This window comes from Aethalodelphis obliquidens, unplaced genomic scaffold (assembly GCF_003676395.1).
Source record: "Aethalodelphis obliquidens isolate GAN/ISIS:26980383/991018 unplaced genomic scaffold, ASM367639v1 scaffold8, whole genome shotgun sequence".
NCBI lineage: Eukaryota > Metazoa > Chordata > Mammalia > Artiodactyla > Delphinidae > Aethalodelphis > Aethalodelphis obliquidens.
The window spans coordinates 411,966-429,319 of NW_020837952.1; the positions used below are offsets into that span (position 1 = coordinate 411,966).

The 17,354-nt window shown below is 51.7% G+C and overlaps 1 protein-coding gene across 2 annotated transcripts; it reads right to left on the reverse strand.

Annotated features, from left to right (window-relative positions):
* Positions 1-1,426: 1,426 nt before the first annotated feature.
* ENDOU (endonuclease, poly(U) specific) lies at positions 1,427-16,110 on the reverse strand. 2 transcript variants are annotated; one of them, XM_027106046.1, is made up of 9 exons: positions 15,977-16,110; positions 8,978-9,049; positions 8,312-8,446; positions 7,662-7,833; positions 7,080-7,279; positions 4,300-4,413; positions 3,554-3,660; positions 2,682-2,824; positions 1,427-2,052 (listed from the first exon to the last, which is right to left on the reverse strand). In XM_027106046.1, exons 1-9 carry the CDS (start codon positions 16,029-16,031, stop codon positions 1,932-1,934), a joined length of 1,119 nt encoding a protein of 372 aa, XP_026961847.1. In that variant the 5' UTR covers positions 16,032-16,110; the 3' UTR covers positions 1,427-1,931. The 2 variants fall into 2 exon arrangements, with proteins under 2 accessions (XP_026961847.1, XP_026961848.1); XM_027106047.1 differs by lacking the exon at positions 15,977-16,110 and adding an exon at positions 9,470-10,286.
* Between the last annotated feature and the right edge of the window lie 1,244 nt (positions 16,111-17,354).

Here is a 17,354-nt window from a genome sequence, read left to right on the forward strand (position 1 = left end):
TACCAGTAAAAGAAAGTGCTGTAAATAGGCCTTTAGTAATGTGGTGGTGCGGTGTGAGGGGAGGGAAGGCATTCTGTAGTCCTCTGTAGGTCTGTCCTTCAGTCAGCCTATGCCTCTGTACTGTGAATTTCACAAGTGTTTCTCCCCGCTTGTGCGGAGAGGATGGATGGAAGGGGGCTGGAGTTGGGTAATTTCTCTTCTCCCACTTGGAAGGCTAGAGTTGGGTCTCTCCCTACCTGTCAGTTAGGCTCTGACAATACCCCAGCAGCTTAGGCTCTGGCGAACTAGCTTCCCCTCAGGGCAGACTTTGTTAAGAAGGACAGAATGCTCTGGAGTATTTCAAAATGGTTTCTTTTCTCACACCGGTGCGGGAAGGCTGAGGGGATTTTTCTCACACGTTTATGATGGGAGCTCCTGGAGGTACATTTCACAGCATTGTGCAGGCGCCCTGTGACTGGGTCCCCTGGACTTTTTAACGCTCAGAGCCAACTGAACCTCCAGCAGTTATCGATTACAGTTCAGGTTTTTGAACCACAGCCCTGGTTTCTGTGTCTTCCTACATTCACCTGTCTTTCCAGTCCGAGGGCAGCAGTTTGCCTGTGTTCTCCCCTGTCTTACAGATCCAAGAAGAATCGTTGGTTTTTCACTCTGTTCAGTTTTTACTTGTTGTTAGGATGGAATGGTGACTTCCAGGCTCAATTATATGTGGAACCAGAAGCGGGAAGGGCTCTCCTTCCGCCCTTCACATTACAAGTCCACCAGGTGAATTCTCCACCGGTCTTAGCTAGAGAGACTTAGGTGAGTCAGGAACTTTACCAAGATACCACATCCTCCAGGTCATCCCAAAGAGTCACTAAAGCCAGAAGCATCACTCCCAGCCCTGCTCCACAGAAAAGGCTGGGAGACAGACAGTTGAGGGGGACCATATGCAAAGAAGAGACACATTTCAAGTTTTCTGAAATGACTTGAGACTCAAGACTCTACAGCATAGTTCAAGCCTTGCCCTGTGGGACAGCATCTGGTTCCCAATGTGATTAGGGGAGAAATGCATAACTGAGTGAAATAGGGAGCCCCAGTCTCCCTGTCTTCCATTCTAAGAGCTTATGCAAATTATGGCTGCTGAGTTAGACTTAAAATAATTACGTTAGTGACACCAAGCTCTAGGTTCCTTTCTTCTTCTGATGCAAAATCTTCCGCCTAGGAGGGGAACTCTTTTACAAACTATTTGGAATCAAAATACAGCTCTGTAACTGCACAAAATATCCACAGTTAGGAAGCTTCTTGTTGCAGTTACCTAGCTGACTACAAAAAAATCGGGCCTGGAGGAGTCCACTGCCGCTGCAGCCTACTCGCTGCATCAGCCGTTACCCTCTCGCGGACCCTGTTCTGAGAGGATCTCACCCTAGAAAAGACCAAATACCCACCCTTGATCTCCATAGCCTGTTTTATTTGAGGCCCCAGTATGGGGGTGATTACAGTTTGCAGAGCTGTGTACCATAACAGCCATTAGGGTAACCTTGAATTTCTCTCAGCCATTCTTCCTAAGAACAATTGAAAACATCTTCACAGTAAGAATGTCATCAGGTTTGCCTTCTCACCAACCCCCAAAAGAGGAAATGGGGCAAACCCCTTCCCTTTGCATTAAAAGGAAACATGAGGCCTGGAGACCTCAAGGACTTATTCAGGGTTCCACCTCCCAGCAGGGCAAAGAGCTATTGAGGGTCCCCACCTTCTGTTTCCAAAATGCTGGAGGACAAAGATGTGACTGTTTCTCTAATTTGTATCATTTTCTCTCTTTCTCATATGGGCATTTCTGGATTGGGGAGTCCCTCCCAGTCTCCTCCATTCCCTCCCCCTCCAGCGCAGAGCAAATAGCATCTCAGTCCGACAAGAGCTCTCACTGCCCTCACGCCCCTTTCTAGCTCGAAGCTCTATTGGGTAGGAGACACCACGTAGGCTGTGGCGATGTGCTTCTTGCCATTTCCGTAGGTTGACTTGTCCCAGGTATAGGTCTGGATGGCCAAGGGATGTCCACCCAGGCTTAACTGGCACCTGTGGGGAAAGATCAGCAAATCGTAGGGACCTGCTTCACTCCACCTCCGTCCCCAAGCTGGAAGGATGAAGTTCAGCCCACGCGGAAGGGCTCCACCCTGTCTTAGCCTCTAAGGGAGCTGCCACAGCTCGCTTCAGCGTCTGCCTCTGGCTCCCCACGTGCAGAGGGCCCTCTTAAACTCTGTCTTCTTTTCTGTCTTCTTAGAGAATACTGCTTCTCATCTGTCCTACAGGAATATTCTCAAATCCAACTCTAGAGCTGCGACCTCCAGAAATGAAATGTCCGCTTAGGGTTTCAGAAGTGGTTGGGCCCAGAGTCCTCAAATGTTAGAGAAGATGAGGGCCAGTGGTTTCTAACTGTACTCTCTGGGGCTCCAGCGTTCCCCCAAGCAGCCTCAGGGGCCAAACAGAGAGGCTTGCAGCCCCAGGGCAACTCCATTTCTAACTGTTTTGTATATTAAGCTCCTGCATACGATTGCACTTGGAGGAGGGAGGGGATGTGGTTCTGCTGCTGGGGTGAAGGTTGGCAGCTACACGACTGATCTGATCAACTGCTTCACGTTCCAAGACAGAAAACCGAGGCCCAGAACAGTGATTTGTCCAAGCCCTCCTGAGCCACCAGGACTTACACTTTGCCTGGCCTGGCGATGAAGCACAGGGAGTAAAGGGCAAACTCAAACTCGGGGCTGCTGCCGATGAAAGCTGAACCCATTTCCTTGTAGTAGCCGTCCCAGCTGAACTGCAAGGCCAGCACCCTGGGGTAAGAATCCCCCTGCGGAGAGAAGGGCGGTAAAGGGGGTCTGCTGAGTGCCACAGTGCGGAGTCGCACAGAGGGTTGGCTAGGATTTGTCGAGGGCCCGTGGGGGTCTGTGTGAGCTCCCTGGGGAGACTGGATTCTTTAAATCGACAGACGATGCAGTCTTCCCTGCTAGGGTATCTGAGTCCTGCGCACACCCTCTCTCTGGAGCCGCCAGCTCGCATCTCCCAGAAAGGCCACAGTCAGCATCCATGTGCCCGATGCCAGGGGAGCAGGGACATAACCGTTTCCTGTGGCACTCACATGCGGAAGAGAAGGACAGCTTATTGCCCCCAAATTATTTCCAGGCTCAGGGCAGCAAAGGGTTCTTTTTTTTTTATAAAAATATAAGAAGTTTAACTCAGACTAGCCAGACTGAAACTTCAGCTGACACCACATTCTAAGGAAATTCAGGTTTTGCGTTTTCCCCTCTAAGGATTCTCCCCTGCCCACACTCTCCCATCCAGGGAGGACGCCCTCTGCCCCCTGCCCCCTGCAGCTCGGGAGCCTTCACTGTTTGGAAGCGTCCTGGCTGGCTAAACCCTCTTTCCAGCAAATGGGGAAGTCCTATTCACGATCCCCGTTAGACTGCCAAGAGGGTCAGGGTGGGAGACAAGTCTGCCTGTTTGGAATTCAGAACGAGGACAGGATGTCTGGGTACTGACGGCGCTTTTCCAGCCCACGGGGTCAGCACTCAGTACTCACGGGCCCGTCACAGATGTGACTGTAATAGTCAACCAGACCCTCCTTCTCCTGCATGTAGAAGTGGATCCAGTTATGGAAGCCAGAGACCTTGCCTTTTTTGACTTCACCTGTAATAAACAGATCAAGGTGGGTGATCTGGGCCTCCCCTCCGACCTCTTTCCCCACTCCCGTGCCAAGGCTGTACCCCTTCTCCAGTCTCTTATTCCTAGAATGTCCACCCCAACTTCCCAGAGTCCCTCACGCCCCTAACTCTCACCTCAGAAAGCTACACACACACACACACACACACAACTCCCATTTCAGCTGAAGCCCTTGGGAGAGTTCCTTCTCCCCAGTGACCCTGGGCCATTCTGAGATACTCCTCTAGCCATTTCCCTAGGAGCAAGCCAGACTTGGTGGGAGCCTTACGCTGGGGCAATGGGGCCTCCTTAGGAAACTGCTGACCAAGCCCTGGAAGCAGAGGACCATTGAGAGGTAGACAGCCAGGGCCTCAAACACGTCTCTCTTCTTACGTGTGCACCTTGGGAGCCCCGGTGTCTGGGCTTCTTTCTCCCTCTGATACTCCAGAAGAAACTGGCCCTCAAACATGGCCCCTCAGTCCCCTCCCTCTTGGCCAGGGAGCAGACGTGCCCTGCCCTGCGAGCTGGCTCGACTACTGATTCATCGGTGCTGATGCTGCCCTGTGCCTGAGGGAAGCATCTCTCTTCATCCCTCCAACTCTTTCTTCCCAAGCAGAGTAATCCCACCTAAGAAGACATGTTCAAAGCCGCCTGAGTCCCCGTCTTCTTTGCCTCTTGAATACAGCCCAAACCACATGTTTTTCAAGTCGTTGACGAACTCCTGTTCTGTGCTGTAGCGGTCTGGGGAGAGGAACACAGAGGACTGAGGAGAGGGGAAGGCAGGGCCAGATCCTGGAAAGCAAGGAAGGGCCACCTGCTCCAGCGTGACAAGAGACAGGTGGGTTCTGCCAACATAGTCAGTTGTTCGCTCAGCAGTTATCTATGCCATAGATTCTATGGGGCGCCTGTTCTGTGCCAGGCCCAGATCTAAAGGCTGAGGATTCATCAGGGAATCACAAGGACAAGATTCCTGTCTTTATAGTTTATATTCCGGTAGAGGAGACAGATAATAAACAAACAATAAACGGTATGATTTCACATAAGTGCTATGAAGAAAATAAAGCAGATTGTCCCATGATGCCTGGAGGTGGGGTTCGGGTGGGAGCTTTTCTAGAAAGGCCTCTCTGAGAAGGTAGCACTGATCAGAGACCTGAAGGGTAAGGAGTCAGCCATGCAAAGACCTGGGGGAAAGAGCCTTCCACGTAGAAGGAGCAGCAAGTGCAAAGGCTCCAGGACACCCCGGTGTTTAGAGAGCTGAGGGCCCATGTAGCTGGAGCACAGCCAGCAGGAAGGGAGAGTGGTAGGAGAGGAGGTCTGAGAGGCAGGCAGCTGCCAGCCCATGCAAAGAAGGTTGGAGCTCAGTCAAACCTTAACAATAAGAAAAATAGTTTCGATTTACTGAGTTTGTTCTGTGTACCTGGCACTGTTTGAGTGCTTTCAATCCTCACATAGATTCTTCATGTCAGGTTGTTACCAGGCGTTCCTGGTGGAGGAAATGGAGGTGGGGAGTGGGGAGGTAAAGAGAAGAATCAAATATAACCCCTGGGCTTTGGGCCTGAGCAACTGGATGAAGTATGGGGTCATTTATGAGATGGGGAAGATGAGGAAGAAGCAGGTCTGGAGGAAGAAGCAGGTCTGGAGGAAGAGGCAGGAACCGTGAGTTCTCTTTACCCTAAGTTCTGAGTAGATGCCAGTCAGACAGGCAGGGAAATGTCAGGGCTGGAGATCTGAATTAGAGAGCTAGCAACTATCGACGGTTCACTGCCCAGAATTGTGTGTAGAGGACGCTAAAGAGATACCAGGCATATTCCCTCCTTTCAAGGACTTAAAACACGGTTGGGTGGTCCAGTGGTTAAGAATCCGCCTTCCAGTGCAGGGGATGGGGTTTCGATCCCCGGTCAGGGAACTAAGATCCCACATGCCGAGGGGCAGCTACTGAGCCTGCGTGCCACAACTAGAGAGCCCACGCACCAGTTGCAACTACTGAGCCCACACGCCACAACTAGAGAGAAGCCCGCGCACCTCAACGAAGAGAAAGCGTGCCGCAACTAAGACCCCACGCAGCCAAAAATAAAAATAAAATACAATAAACAGTTTTTTAAAACCACGCAGTTGGAAAACAAGACTAAGAACACACGATATAATAGAGAACGCCTTCACAATCTGAATGGCTACAGCTTACCGGGTGCCAGGCTTTCCACTGAGTGTTTTACATGCATGAATCCCCCAAGACCGCATTGCACAGACAAGGCTCAGTTGGGGTCTGAGGGTCAAACGGCCCAGGATCCCTTGCGTCATTAGCAAGTGAAACCAAGTCTCTCTGGCCCAAGGCTATTTTAGGACACACTCCAAACCCTTGACCTCTGAAGAGACTCCGAAAGCCAGCTGTGAGCTGCAGCAAGTGCAGCTTCATAAATGAGGTGGAATGTGAGCTAGAACTTTAAGGATAAGTGGGATTTGGACAGGGAGAGAGGCGCAGACCGGGTGGGTAGTGGAACAGCCTGGACTAGGGCTCAGTCTCGACCTCCAAGATCCTCTCCTGTGTTTACTACAAGGAGAACACCAGGGGGCAGTGCAGGATCGCGCCCTCTTCACGGGGCTTGCTTGTGTGTCACCGGCTTTACCTAAAAACAGTGTTACTAACTCTTAACGGGGCTACCGGAGGATGGAATGCAACGGCTCCGAGCAGAGGCGATCCCACGGCCAGCAAGGGATGACCAGGACGGAGCCACCCCCAGGCAAGGCCCAGCTGCCCGGAGTTCAGGAAAGGAATCTGGAGGACACCAACAAACACACCGCATGCCAAGAAGTCCTGCGGCCCAAACCTTTTTTGGTCTGATTCACATGTATCTGTATCTGGAGTCTCTCCAACCAGAACCCTTCCCAGTATCACGTCCCCCTCTGAACCTTTGTTGATTTTCTGTTGCTGTGTCCCCAGCAAAAATGTGGAATGGGCCGGCCTCCTTCCTGGACTTAGTGCCCGATGAGGGAGCGGGGGCAGGGACCCTACGTGCCTGCAAAGCGGTGCTGAGTCCGGGATCAACTCAGGTGGCAGAGGAGTGCCCTGGGGGCTGAGCGGGAGCTGGGTGACTCACGGCCTGCGGAGAACCCTGAGACCGAAGCAGCAAGTGGGGGGCAAACCAGGCTGCTAAGATTAGGTCAAAAGATGGGCTGACTTCGAAGCCGGACAGAGGATTTTTCAGCTCCTGCTTGGGTCTGTGGTCTCTTCTAGGCCCCTCTCTGTCCCCTCCCAGAGGTCCACTGGCCTCCACCTAGTCCCCACCTGCTCTCTTAACCTGCCCGCCGTGGAGCCCCCAGGGGTGCCTGGCCCGCTGTGGGCACACCGCATCCTCAGCAGGGCCTCCCTCTCTCTCGGGGCCTGGGGGAGGCCTCACGGCGTCACTCACTCTGCTGGTGGAGGAAGCCGTAGAGTTCCTTCATGACGGCCGTCTTCATAACCTCGCTGAGGAAGGTGTCCTGCTCAGCCAGGTGCTGGGCTGTGAAGTGCTCCCCGCGGCCCACGGCCCGCTGGTAGTTGTCGAGGAGGTTGATGAAGGCGGCGTAGGTCGGCTTGGAGAAGAGCTTCTCATTGACATACGTGAAGAGCCTGGGGCAGGTAGAGGGAGGCCCAGTGAGAGGCCTGCACGCGGAGCAGAAACCCCTCCAGAACTTCCAGGTGCAGGGGCGGGCATGAGAGGGTTGGGTTCAGAGGCAGAGTGGGGACTTCACATACTCTTGGGGACAACGCATGAGGTCCCTCTTTTCTTCCACTTCATCTCTTGGAAGGTCAGTTCTATTCTCAGCCCAGCCAGTCCCAGAAACCCTCCCAAATGGATCCCCACAGGTCCTCAGATGGCTTTATCTGTCTCTGGAGACCTATTTTTTCCCTCTCCCTTTGGTCCTGCCTGCCTTGAGGAGAAAAGAGCTGAGGCACCAAAGCGAGCAAAGCTGGGGGAGAGACTGCAGGAAGAGGCCTGAAGGGAACTCACGGCTCTGGGCAGCGGTCTACTTGGTCTCTGGCCTCCGAGGGCGAGATGCACTTTTGGCGATTGAGAACAATGTCTTCCTCCTGGGCTTTGTTGGTATCTGCCCTATAGATCTTCTCAGAGATGCTCTGCGTTTCCCCCTTCGTTATGGCATCGCTGGTGTGGGAGAAACCCTCTGGGAGGAATTGGGGGAGGGGTATTTCAGAGCCCGAGGGAGGCCAGGGGGCAAGCAGCTGTCTGTGTGCATCCCCTCCTGGGCACCTTCCAGAAGCCCGCAGCGGGGGAGAGGGGCTGCAATCAGGCGCCCTAGTGATTGTAGGGCAGGGGCCTAGCGGCCTAAAGGATCCTTAAGTTCAGCACATGGCCTTGCCCACAGAATGTCCATGAAATAGCCACACTGCCCCCTGCCCCTAGGAAATTTCTCGTACTTTGGCACGCATCAGAATTGCCTGGAGGGCTTGTGAAAACAGAGTAGTGGGCCCCTCCTCCAGAGTTTCTGATTCAATGGGTCCGGGGTGAGCCCTAGAGTTTCCATTTCTAATAAATTCCCAGATTATGCTCATGGTACTGGTCCAGGGACCACACCCGGAGAGCTATTGCTCTAGAGAGTTCCTCTGCCTCTGGGGCTATGCTAAAGGGAGCAGGAGACTGACCACGGCCACACAGGCTCTCGAAATCCTCGCAGCAGTTTCCAAACTTTGGGCAGCGGGCGTTGCAGTGGCATAGGTGGTGCTTGTCGAAGGCTTCCAGGCAGCGGCCCCGGCAGGAGTTGGGTGCCGAGTACAAGTCTGAGAGGACAGAGGGGAGGTGTGTCCTGGGCTGACCTCTAGGGGTCGCTCCCCGCAGCGGCCAGGCCGTGCCCACTGCATGAACCCCACCCCACCCCGTGCCCCGCCCCCCAGCCTTGCTTTCCTGATGCTTCCTATTAAAGAACTCCAGGGAAGGAAAACAAACAAGCCTAATTGGTGCACACCCTTCACAGTCAGGAAGTCCTTTCTGGTGCCAAACTCTACTTTCTGGCCTGTTGTTTTTATAATCTTCCCTCTCTAAAAATAAAATCTCTTCCCCTTCCCTGTCCCTCTCAGCAGGCCTCGGACTCTTTCCTGCCTACCCCCCAGGTCACTGAGGCCCTGGGGCTTCCTCCCTCCCAGACCCCAGGAGTCCAGCGAGCTGCTCTCACCACCTCTAGGTGCTGGATTTGGGGTCCCATCTGGCTTTGGCCTGGGCCTGTGGCCACTCACGTGGCTGCCCCCTCCTCCTCATCCTCTCACGTCCCTCATCTTTATCCCGAAGGCCCCCCTCTGGGGAGGCAGACTCACCACTAGCCGGGGCCCCCTCCATCTCTTCTTCCAGCTCCAGGAATGGCTCAGGCTCATTGAGGTCCTCATCAGCTGTAGGTCAGAGAAGTAAAGTCACCAAACCTCCCCAAGGGGCCCCTCCTCTTTATCACTGATTCTCAGTCCTCCTGGCTTCGGGGACAAGCATGTGCAGTGGAAGAAAATACAAAACAGGGGCGAGGGTACGTTGAGCAAGTACCAGGTGAAGGAGGAGAAAATCTGAAAGTGTAAGACAGGGGGATTGAAAACTGTTCACAGAAGTGAAACAACATCCCCAGGCGACAACCCTCCTTGCCATTCACCCTTCTGGTACCCAGTGTGCTCATCTGTAGAAAGGGGAGGTGGTGGGCAGGAGGTGGTCTCTTCCGGGCTGAAAACTCTGAGGTTGGGATGACTTTTATTTAATGTAAATTGATAGGTGGATAGGCTTGAACTCTCCAAATGACAAGACCCTCACTTAGGAACATCGCTTACCTGTAATAACTCCCAGAGTCAAGGGTGAACTCCTCCCAGGCCTCATGGAATAAGAACTGTTTCCTGAGATACCAGATTCCCTTCTTTCTTCGCAATTACACTTGGCAATGGCCACAAAGGCTGCATTTGGGAATCTTTACGCGCATTCAGAAAAGCACATTCCTATTGCTGGCCCATTCCCTTGCCTGCGAGCTGAGTAACTGCAACCTTGGCTCTGGGCAGAGAAGGGTGGAGCGGGGCTGGGGAGGAAGACGAGGGAATGAATGTTGCTGGGGACTCTGAGCTCCTCTCTCATCACGGAGGGGAATAAATTCTACCCCTACACCACTCCCCCCAAAACCCAACACTATTACAAAGTGTTTCAGAATCTGTCAGCGCGGTCACCAGATAGTATCTTGTTCTTACCATCAGAACCGTGGGGCAGGTTATTCATTCAGTCAACAAACATCTCCTGATCACTTGCTTTCTGCCAGGCTGTGTTTTAAGTGCTGACAGTCCACAGGGTTCTTAACTCAGCCACCGTTTATGCTAAATAGACCTTTGTGAGCTGATCTAGAGCCTCAATCACCATTGATGATATTTTTTCTGTGGGAAAAGGATTCTGAATTGCACATCAGAGACGGTGATGAAATGGCTGCTAGGCTGAGTATCGTCTCTATCTTGAAATGCCAGCCTGATTGTCCGAGGTGCACAGGCCTCCCTGTGTCTGCTACATGGGGCACAGGGCAGCAGAAACGGGTCGGCTCGTAGAAAACAAACTTATGGTTACCGAGGGGGAAGGGGAGAAGGGATAGATTGGGAGATTGGGATTGACATATACAACTACTGTATATAAAATAGATAACTAATAAGAGCCTACTGTATAGCACAGGGAACTCTACTCAGTACTCTGTAATGACCTATAGGGGAATAGAATCTAAAAAAGAGCGGATGTATGTATATGTATAACTGATTCACTTTACTGCACAGCAGAAACCAACACAACATTGTAAATCAACTATACTCCAATAAAAATTAATTTTTTAAAAAAAGAAGGGGGGTTGGCTCTGATTCTGGCACTGAGCTCTGGGCCTGGGTTTCCCTGCCTGGGCCTGATGAGCAGAGCTGCTAGTATGTGTGGTGTTTTTTGTGTCAATTGATTTAGCATTCTTTTGGGTGGAAGTAACTCTGAGGGCACATTGCTGGGCCAGCAGAAACCACTCTTGGGCAAATTAGGAAAAGGTACGCCTTTCTCAGCAGACACAGCTCTTCACCAAGACACATGGCTTAGCGAGAAGGATACAAATTCAACTTTGGTCCAACTCACCTTCTCAACCAGGGGCCCTTGTGCAGTGCGCAACCTGCACAACCATATGCAGTGGTCTTGCTGGCCATTACCTACCATGGGACACACGGTTTGACACACGGTTAGCAAGGCTTCATGTCACAAAGCAGAAGACCATTTATCTGGGAGTCTAAAACATTGGAAGCATCCAAACAAGGGAATTATTCAAAGCGAGTTTTTCAAATTTTAAACTGTGTAGTTGGAGTAGCAGAAGAACAACTGACTTTTGAGGGCGATGCATGTCCCATTTAACCTCTGGCCTGGGAATGACAGGTCAGAGATGCGCAACCACTCAGTCCACTCGCGATAGGAAGAGTGGTATGAATTGTCAGTTACTGATGCCATGCGGTCTTCCTGGTGGCATGCAAGTTGGGAAAGTTCACTACCACTTTTTTACTTTTGAAAATGATAATTGGTAATGTAATGCATGCTAAAATGATATTTTCATTCTTTTGCTTTTTTGGGGAATTACTTAAATTTTCCAGATATTATTAATCCTGGTAGTTCAGACAGATATTCCAGGTAAACGACATCTACTTTATTTTAAGTTGGGGTTTTATGTTGGAGACATCCTAGAATACCCAGGACAAGTGGTGGCCATTACAGCGAGATGCGCATGACTCCATTTGGCCTACGGGCAGTAAAGGTCACAAACTTAGCTCTATGGGGATCCTACTCTCCTCATCAAGGCACCCTCTGCAGAAGGGTTCACAGACAGGGGCAGGAGCCCCACCTGGCAGGGAAGGTCATTGCTAGCTGCCGGGGAGAGGTACGTGCACAGCCTCCCATACACAACATAAGCCTCGTCCCCACCACCCACCACCTGCCACCCACTGACTGATAATAGAGACCAGGATCACAGAGTCAGGTGCCAATCGGGGCTAGACCTGTAACACAAATGAGTCAAGAAGCAGGAAGGCAGTTGAAAGAGGTGGGGACGGTGACAAACCTGGGAACGATGCCCTGCCTGAAACTGGCTGCCACTAGCAGCTCCAGCCAATTGTTGCCATGTTGAGATGCAGGCTCAGTGTCGCCAGAGCCTCCAGTTTTTCAAAAGAAGCTTTCATTTCTATGTGAACTTTTCCAACTTTAAAAAATTCAGACAGACCGAAGAAAGAGGTCTGTGGGCTGGGCATGGCCCAGAGGCCACCATTCACCTGTCACATAGAGGCTGGTGAGTCACCTTCGCTCCAGTGATCCCACCTGCCTTCTCCCCTCTGACCTCTGTCTCTCATCCTGTGTCCCTTTGATGTCTTCTGCTTCTCTGTTCTTCCCTCCCCTTCGTTTGGTCTCCTCTGCACCCTCTTCCCCCCACCGTGTCACGTCTTTCTGTCTCTTCTAGTTTGGGTTAGTTTAGCTCAGGGTGGGGAATGAGGTGGGTTTGGGTGAGAATTGGACTTTGGAATAAGTTCTGTTATGTAACCACAGACCACATCCCTTACTCCAGCCAAATGGCTTGCAGAAGCCAGCTTTTGGTCACAAGGGGCATAAGACAAGAAATTTTGAAAGACATGGTACAAACCCACCAGCACTCCTAAAATAACAAGCCCGCCACAGCAAAGACAGTGGAGGGGGTAGCTGGCTGGGCGCTCTTTCCTTTCACTCTGGGCTTTAAGGGTGATAACAGAGCCTTTGTTTCCATTTGAGGTTCCTGAGGTTTGGATTTAGTGGGTACTGGGTTTAGGGTCAGGCTGTGGGTTACGGAGAATGTCAAGATCAGAGTCAGAGTCACAGTTAACACTGGAATTTGTATGAATGAAGAAACTGAAACCTAACTGGGGCCCGGATTGGGGTGGGTTAGGTTTAGATTAAGAGCTAAAGTTAGGATTTGGGCTTGAGTTAATTATTGGTAAAATAACAATTTGTGTTGCTGTTCGGGTAAGGAAAGGGAATAGGTTGAAAACTGCAGGGTTGAGGAATGTGTCAAGACTAGGAGAGGAGAAATAATCCCAATTTTGCCTTAGCTTAGATTTGGGGTTTGGTCCTGGTTGTGATTCCACACAGGTGTAGCATCGAAATTTAGCCTGGATTGGGGTGGAGGTGGAGAAGAGAGATATGGGTTTAGTCACTGGTTTGCATTCTGGGATTAGGGTTTATACTGTGCTAATGAGGGTGGCACAGCAGAGAGACAAAGAACCCGGACTCTGGCACCAAACTGCTCGAGGCCAGGATTCTGGTTCTTCTGCTTTCTAGCTATATGATCTTGGGCAAGTCATTTGACCTTCTTTGCCTCAGTTTCTTTCTCTGTAAAAGTGTGATAATAATGGAGCCCATCGCATAGTCTATTCATAAGAATTAAATGAGTTCATTTTTGAAAAGCACCTAGGACACCGCATGACACACTTGCACCACTTAGATGTTAGATAAGTAAACAGTCAGTATTCCATGCCCATCTTCCAGGTGGCAAGTGTCCAGACTGGCTGGAGCAGTCTTCCCTGTCTACCTACTCAATCTAGCTGGCTCCCTCCCTGGGTTTCAACTGGGCCATCGCTCGGGCTGGGGTGTCAGCATGTTGATGTTGCTGACAGTTTCTAGCTGACATCTCCGCTATGGGTCTGTGTTGTTTACATCAAGGAGGCGTCAAGATGAACCCAGGTCCTGAGGCAACTTCACACTGTGTAAAGGGCTTCCAGTGTGGCCAGAAAGGCAGATCCAGTGGATTGTCCCTAAAAGAGACCAGGCCCAAGGCCACTTGTCCCTCCAAGCCTAGGGGAACTCCCCCTGAATCTTAAATGATGCTCCCTTGGTGGAACCCAAATGCAAAGACCTTAAGGTGAAGTTTTCAGCCCAGTAGGAAGGCTGTGTCAGCTGCCTGCTCAGTCAGCCTGGCAGTACACCCAGAATCCAAAGGGAGAGAATTCAGACAAATCAGGGCAACGCTCTTAATGGGCCAGATCAGCAGAGTCCAAGGAAGGAATTCACCCCATTCCAGCAGCTGGCACCAGTCGAGAAGGGCTGCAAGTCAATAGTCAGCTCTGTAGAGCTCAAGAGGACGCCGCCCCACTGGCCCTTGGCTGAGTGGACTTTTTCATCTCCGTTCAAGAACTTTGTCCCCAGTAGGAACCCCAGGCCAGGGATCCTTCACACTTCCCTGTACACCTCACCGTGTGCTTCAAGAGGACCTAGGGACTTGAGGGGGGAGGTTAGGAGGGGGAGGGACTTCTCCTCATACGTACCTCCCCGGGCTGCTCTGGGGACACTCAGGTGAGTGTCAGAGTGTCACCCTGACTACTCACTCCAGCGATCCCACCCGGTACCTCCCGTTCATACAAACACTCTGTGTGCACCTCGCTCGCTAGCCAGGCGCCTGAATCGCCGCTCCAGTAATCCTCTGCCCCATCTCTCTGACTCTCTTTCTGCCTTACCCCATTTTGGCCTTTCTTCTCCTGGACAGAGGTACCCTCTCCAGTCCCCGGGAAGAGCTTGTCACCAGCCCCCATCCCTACACGAAATGCTACATTTCTCCGTACACTCCAACACTTCAGTATGCCTGAACACCCAGTCCCTAACCACACTGCCCACCAAGAAACTTGGTCCCAAACCTGGGTGTCCCTATATGCCAGCCCTCAGCCCCTCTGATGGTTGGGGACTCCTACATCTGTGCTTCTCTGGGGGTCTCAGAGGCTGTTTCCGTGGACACCTAGCCAACCAGGTAGATTCACTTCCAGGACCAAATTCCTGCTTCAATTCACTTGAAACAACCAGGGACCTAAGACTGGCTCCCGTGCTATTCATACTCTTGCATCTAAGTTCTGAGATGTTGGCATAGGACAGACAAGAACCGAGCCTCTTCCTCCCACTTCAGGAAAGAAGGAGGCATCACCCACTGGACCCTCTCTTCCCCATCAGTCCCATAGCAGGATCAGACCACCAGCCCCAGGAGCAAGGGCTCCATCTGCCCTTCCGAAGCCACCTTGGCCTCTGCCCTCAGGGATGTCCCCCAAGGATCAAATGTCTCCAGTTGCTCTCCTCTCCTGAGACTGGAATGCCTCAACCCCACACCACTCCTTCACAGTAAGCTAGAGGCTCTCGCACCCTCCCTCACTCCCTACCGAGAGCTCTGCGCCACCCCGGGCCCAGCTCTCTGCCATGTGTGCTGGAGAGGGGGTACACGATCCCATCCAGCGTGGGAGGCCTGGGAATGGCTTTCCCCTCCAAACGTTTTCCATTTAGGAATCCTGTTAGGGGTCTCCTTATCCACAACCTGACTGGAAATGATTCCAAGAGTAAATTTTATGTTTATATAAATTATTTTATATAAATAAATACTTGTTATATTACTAGAATTAATATGTTCTAAATATACTTATAAATATTATAAATGATTTCATATGTATTTATCTTTATAATCATAACCAAAGACCCAGTTCATTGAGATCTCATTCCACGTAGGGGGCTTCTTGTATGTTGTCTTATTTCACCCTTACGACAGTCCTAGGTAGGAAAAACCTGAGTGGGATTCTTTCTCCTTGGGCTGAGGATTCCCCCCGCATCCCTCAGCCCAGCCCCCTCCCTTGGCACTCTCCCTACTCACCCAGTAACCACTAATTAACACATCAGCGTCCGCATCTGCAGCTGCTGAACAGGAACATGTTCCCATCCTTAGCCACGGGTCCTGTCCCTGCATCGCTAGTACCTGGGGGCCAGGACCCTTCTCCGCTTTAGGTCCTCTAACACGGGACAAGACTGATTCCTCTGACCACATGACCTGCCTCCTGGTCAGGGGCTCTTCCAGTTTCCCCGGAGCCTGCCCTCCTCCTAAGCCTTTACCCAGGGAAAGGTCCCACGCAGACAGCTCACCTACCCCCAGGTAGCAGAGGAAGTGACCAAGGGCGACCAGGCCACTCAAAGCCAGTCGGCCACAGCCCAGCTTTACGCTATACAGTGGCCCCAGAAAACAAAACCTTGGTGAGATCAAAAGTCAGGCTGGACTAAGGGATGCTTGGGGTTCATCTTCCAAGTCGTCGAGAAGGGGCTTCCATGACATCGGTCCATCAGCTCTGCAGCTCCCTTCATACAACCCAATCCACTCCAGAGGCAACTCCTGCCTCAGACCAGGCTTGGTCTAAGGTGTCCATGGCTTTAGGACAGAGCTGGCTCCCTCTCTTCTCACTACCCTCACACTCTCCCAAGTCCCCCAACTCTCGGCAGGACTCCTGCCATCCCCACCAGTAGTGACTTACCAGCCCAGGCCAGGCCGCAGAGCACGGCCACTATCAGGGGAACACAGGCCTTCATGGTGTCCGGTTGGAGGCCAAAAGGCGATTGGCCGTTGGACTCTCACTAGAGTCAACGTGAATATCACAGCTCCCAAATGAGCCTTGCTGCCCAGGCTGATCCTTTTAAAGACATCAGAACCTGTGGATCTGGTGCATCCATGTCCTTCCAGGGGGAAGGAGGTGGAGAGTGGGTTAGCCCAAAAGCCATTTGAAGCCCGAGGCAAGGGAACTAAGCAGGCAGGCAACGCCAGATGTTTAGAACAAGGAATGCTGTTTGTAGCTAGAAAATAGGTCATGCAAGCAGGCACAGCAATTTGGGTCTAGTGTGGGGGGGAGCACTCATGAGCTCATCTTTGGGTGATGCCTTTCAAACATCCACCCACCTGCAGGCCAGCGTCTTGACCCTCCAAGGGCCTCAACTGGCTCCATATTTGAATTCCAGGTGCTCAGCATGAGGAACATAGTAAGAGGGTCATTATGTGTTAGACAAACAGGAAGTGCTTCAACAAGCTTTGGGGTTCCAGAAGGAGTGATCTAGGAGGCACAGGTCAGAAACAAGTGCTGTTCTTGCTACATCAAGCCACACGTAGCCACATCACCCTTGAAATGTCACGCAAATGGGCCTTTACCTCTTGCTGAGTCAGCATCTCAGGTTTTACCTCTTTCAGGTTCTCCCAGTCTCCAGGTTGATGACGCCTCTTAAAGGCAACCAAAGGACCATCATTTCTCTCCTCTCTTCATCCCTCTTACACTCCTCTCCCCCAGGGACCCCTCCCCAGAGAGAGACAAGGTTCTCAGGGCTCCCATCTTCCCAGGTCTGGGAGCAGAGATGCAGCAACGTAGGGCTGCCAAGTTTTCCCTCTTAATAAAGGTAAAATCTTCTAAGTAAAATGCCCTTTCCAGAAAGAGCACTGCACGGAGATTCTCAGGCCTCTCAAAAAGGAAGTCTCATAGAAAAAGGCAAAACTGATGAACAATTGAGACCACGCTGCAGTAATTTTTCCTGGGGTGGAGTCGGGGTGAACACATCCTCCATCCTTCTTTAACAGTGGAACTTTCTTCCTCTCTCCCATCTTCAGTTTTCCCATCTTTGAAACGATGGGGTTGGAGCTAATGATCCCTTCCAAGTTCTCAGATTTTAATTTTCAGGCCCCCCAGGGTGCACAGCCGCAAGGTGGGGCAGTCCCCACCTTGCAAGGGACTCACACCACCAGCATAATTGCCTCGCCATTTTCTCCAGGAAGGAAGCCCGCTTAAAGGGAGTAGGAGCCCTTTGTTTGCATAAGTGTCATTTGCACAACCGGAAAGCAGAGGTTGAGCCACTGCCAGCCAGAATCCTCAC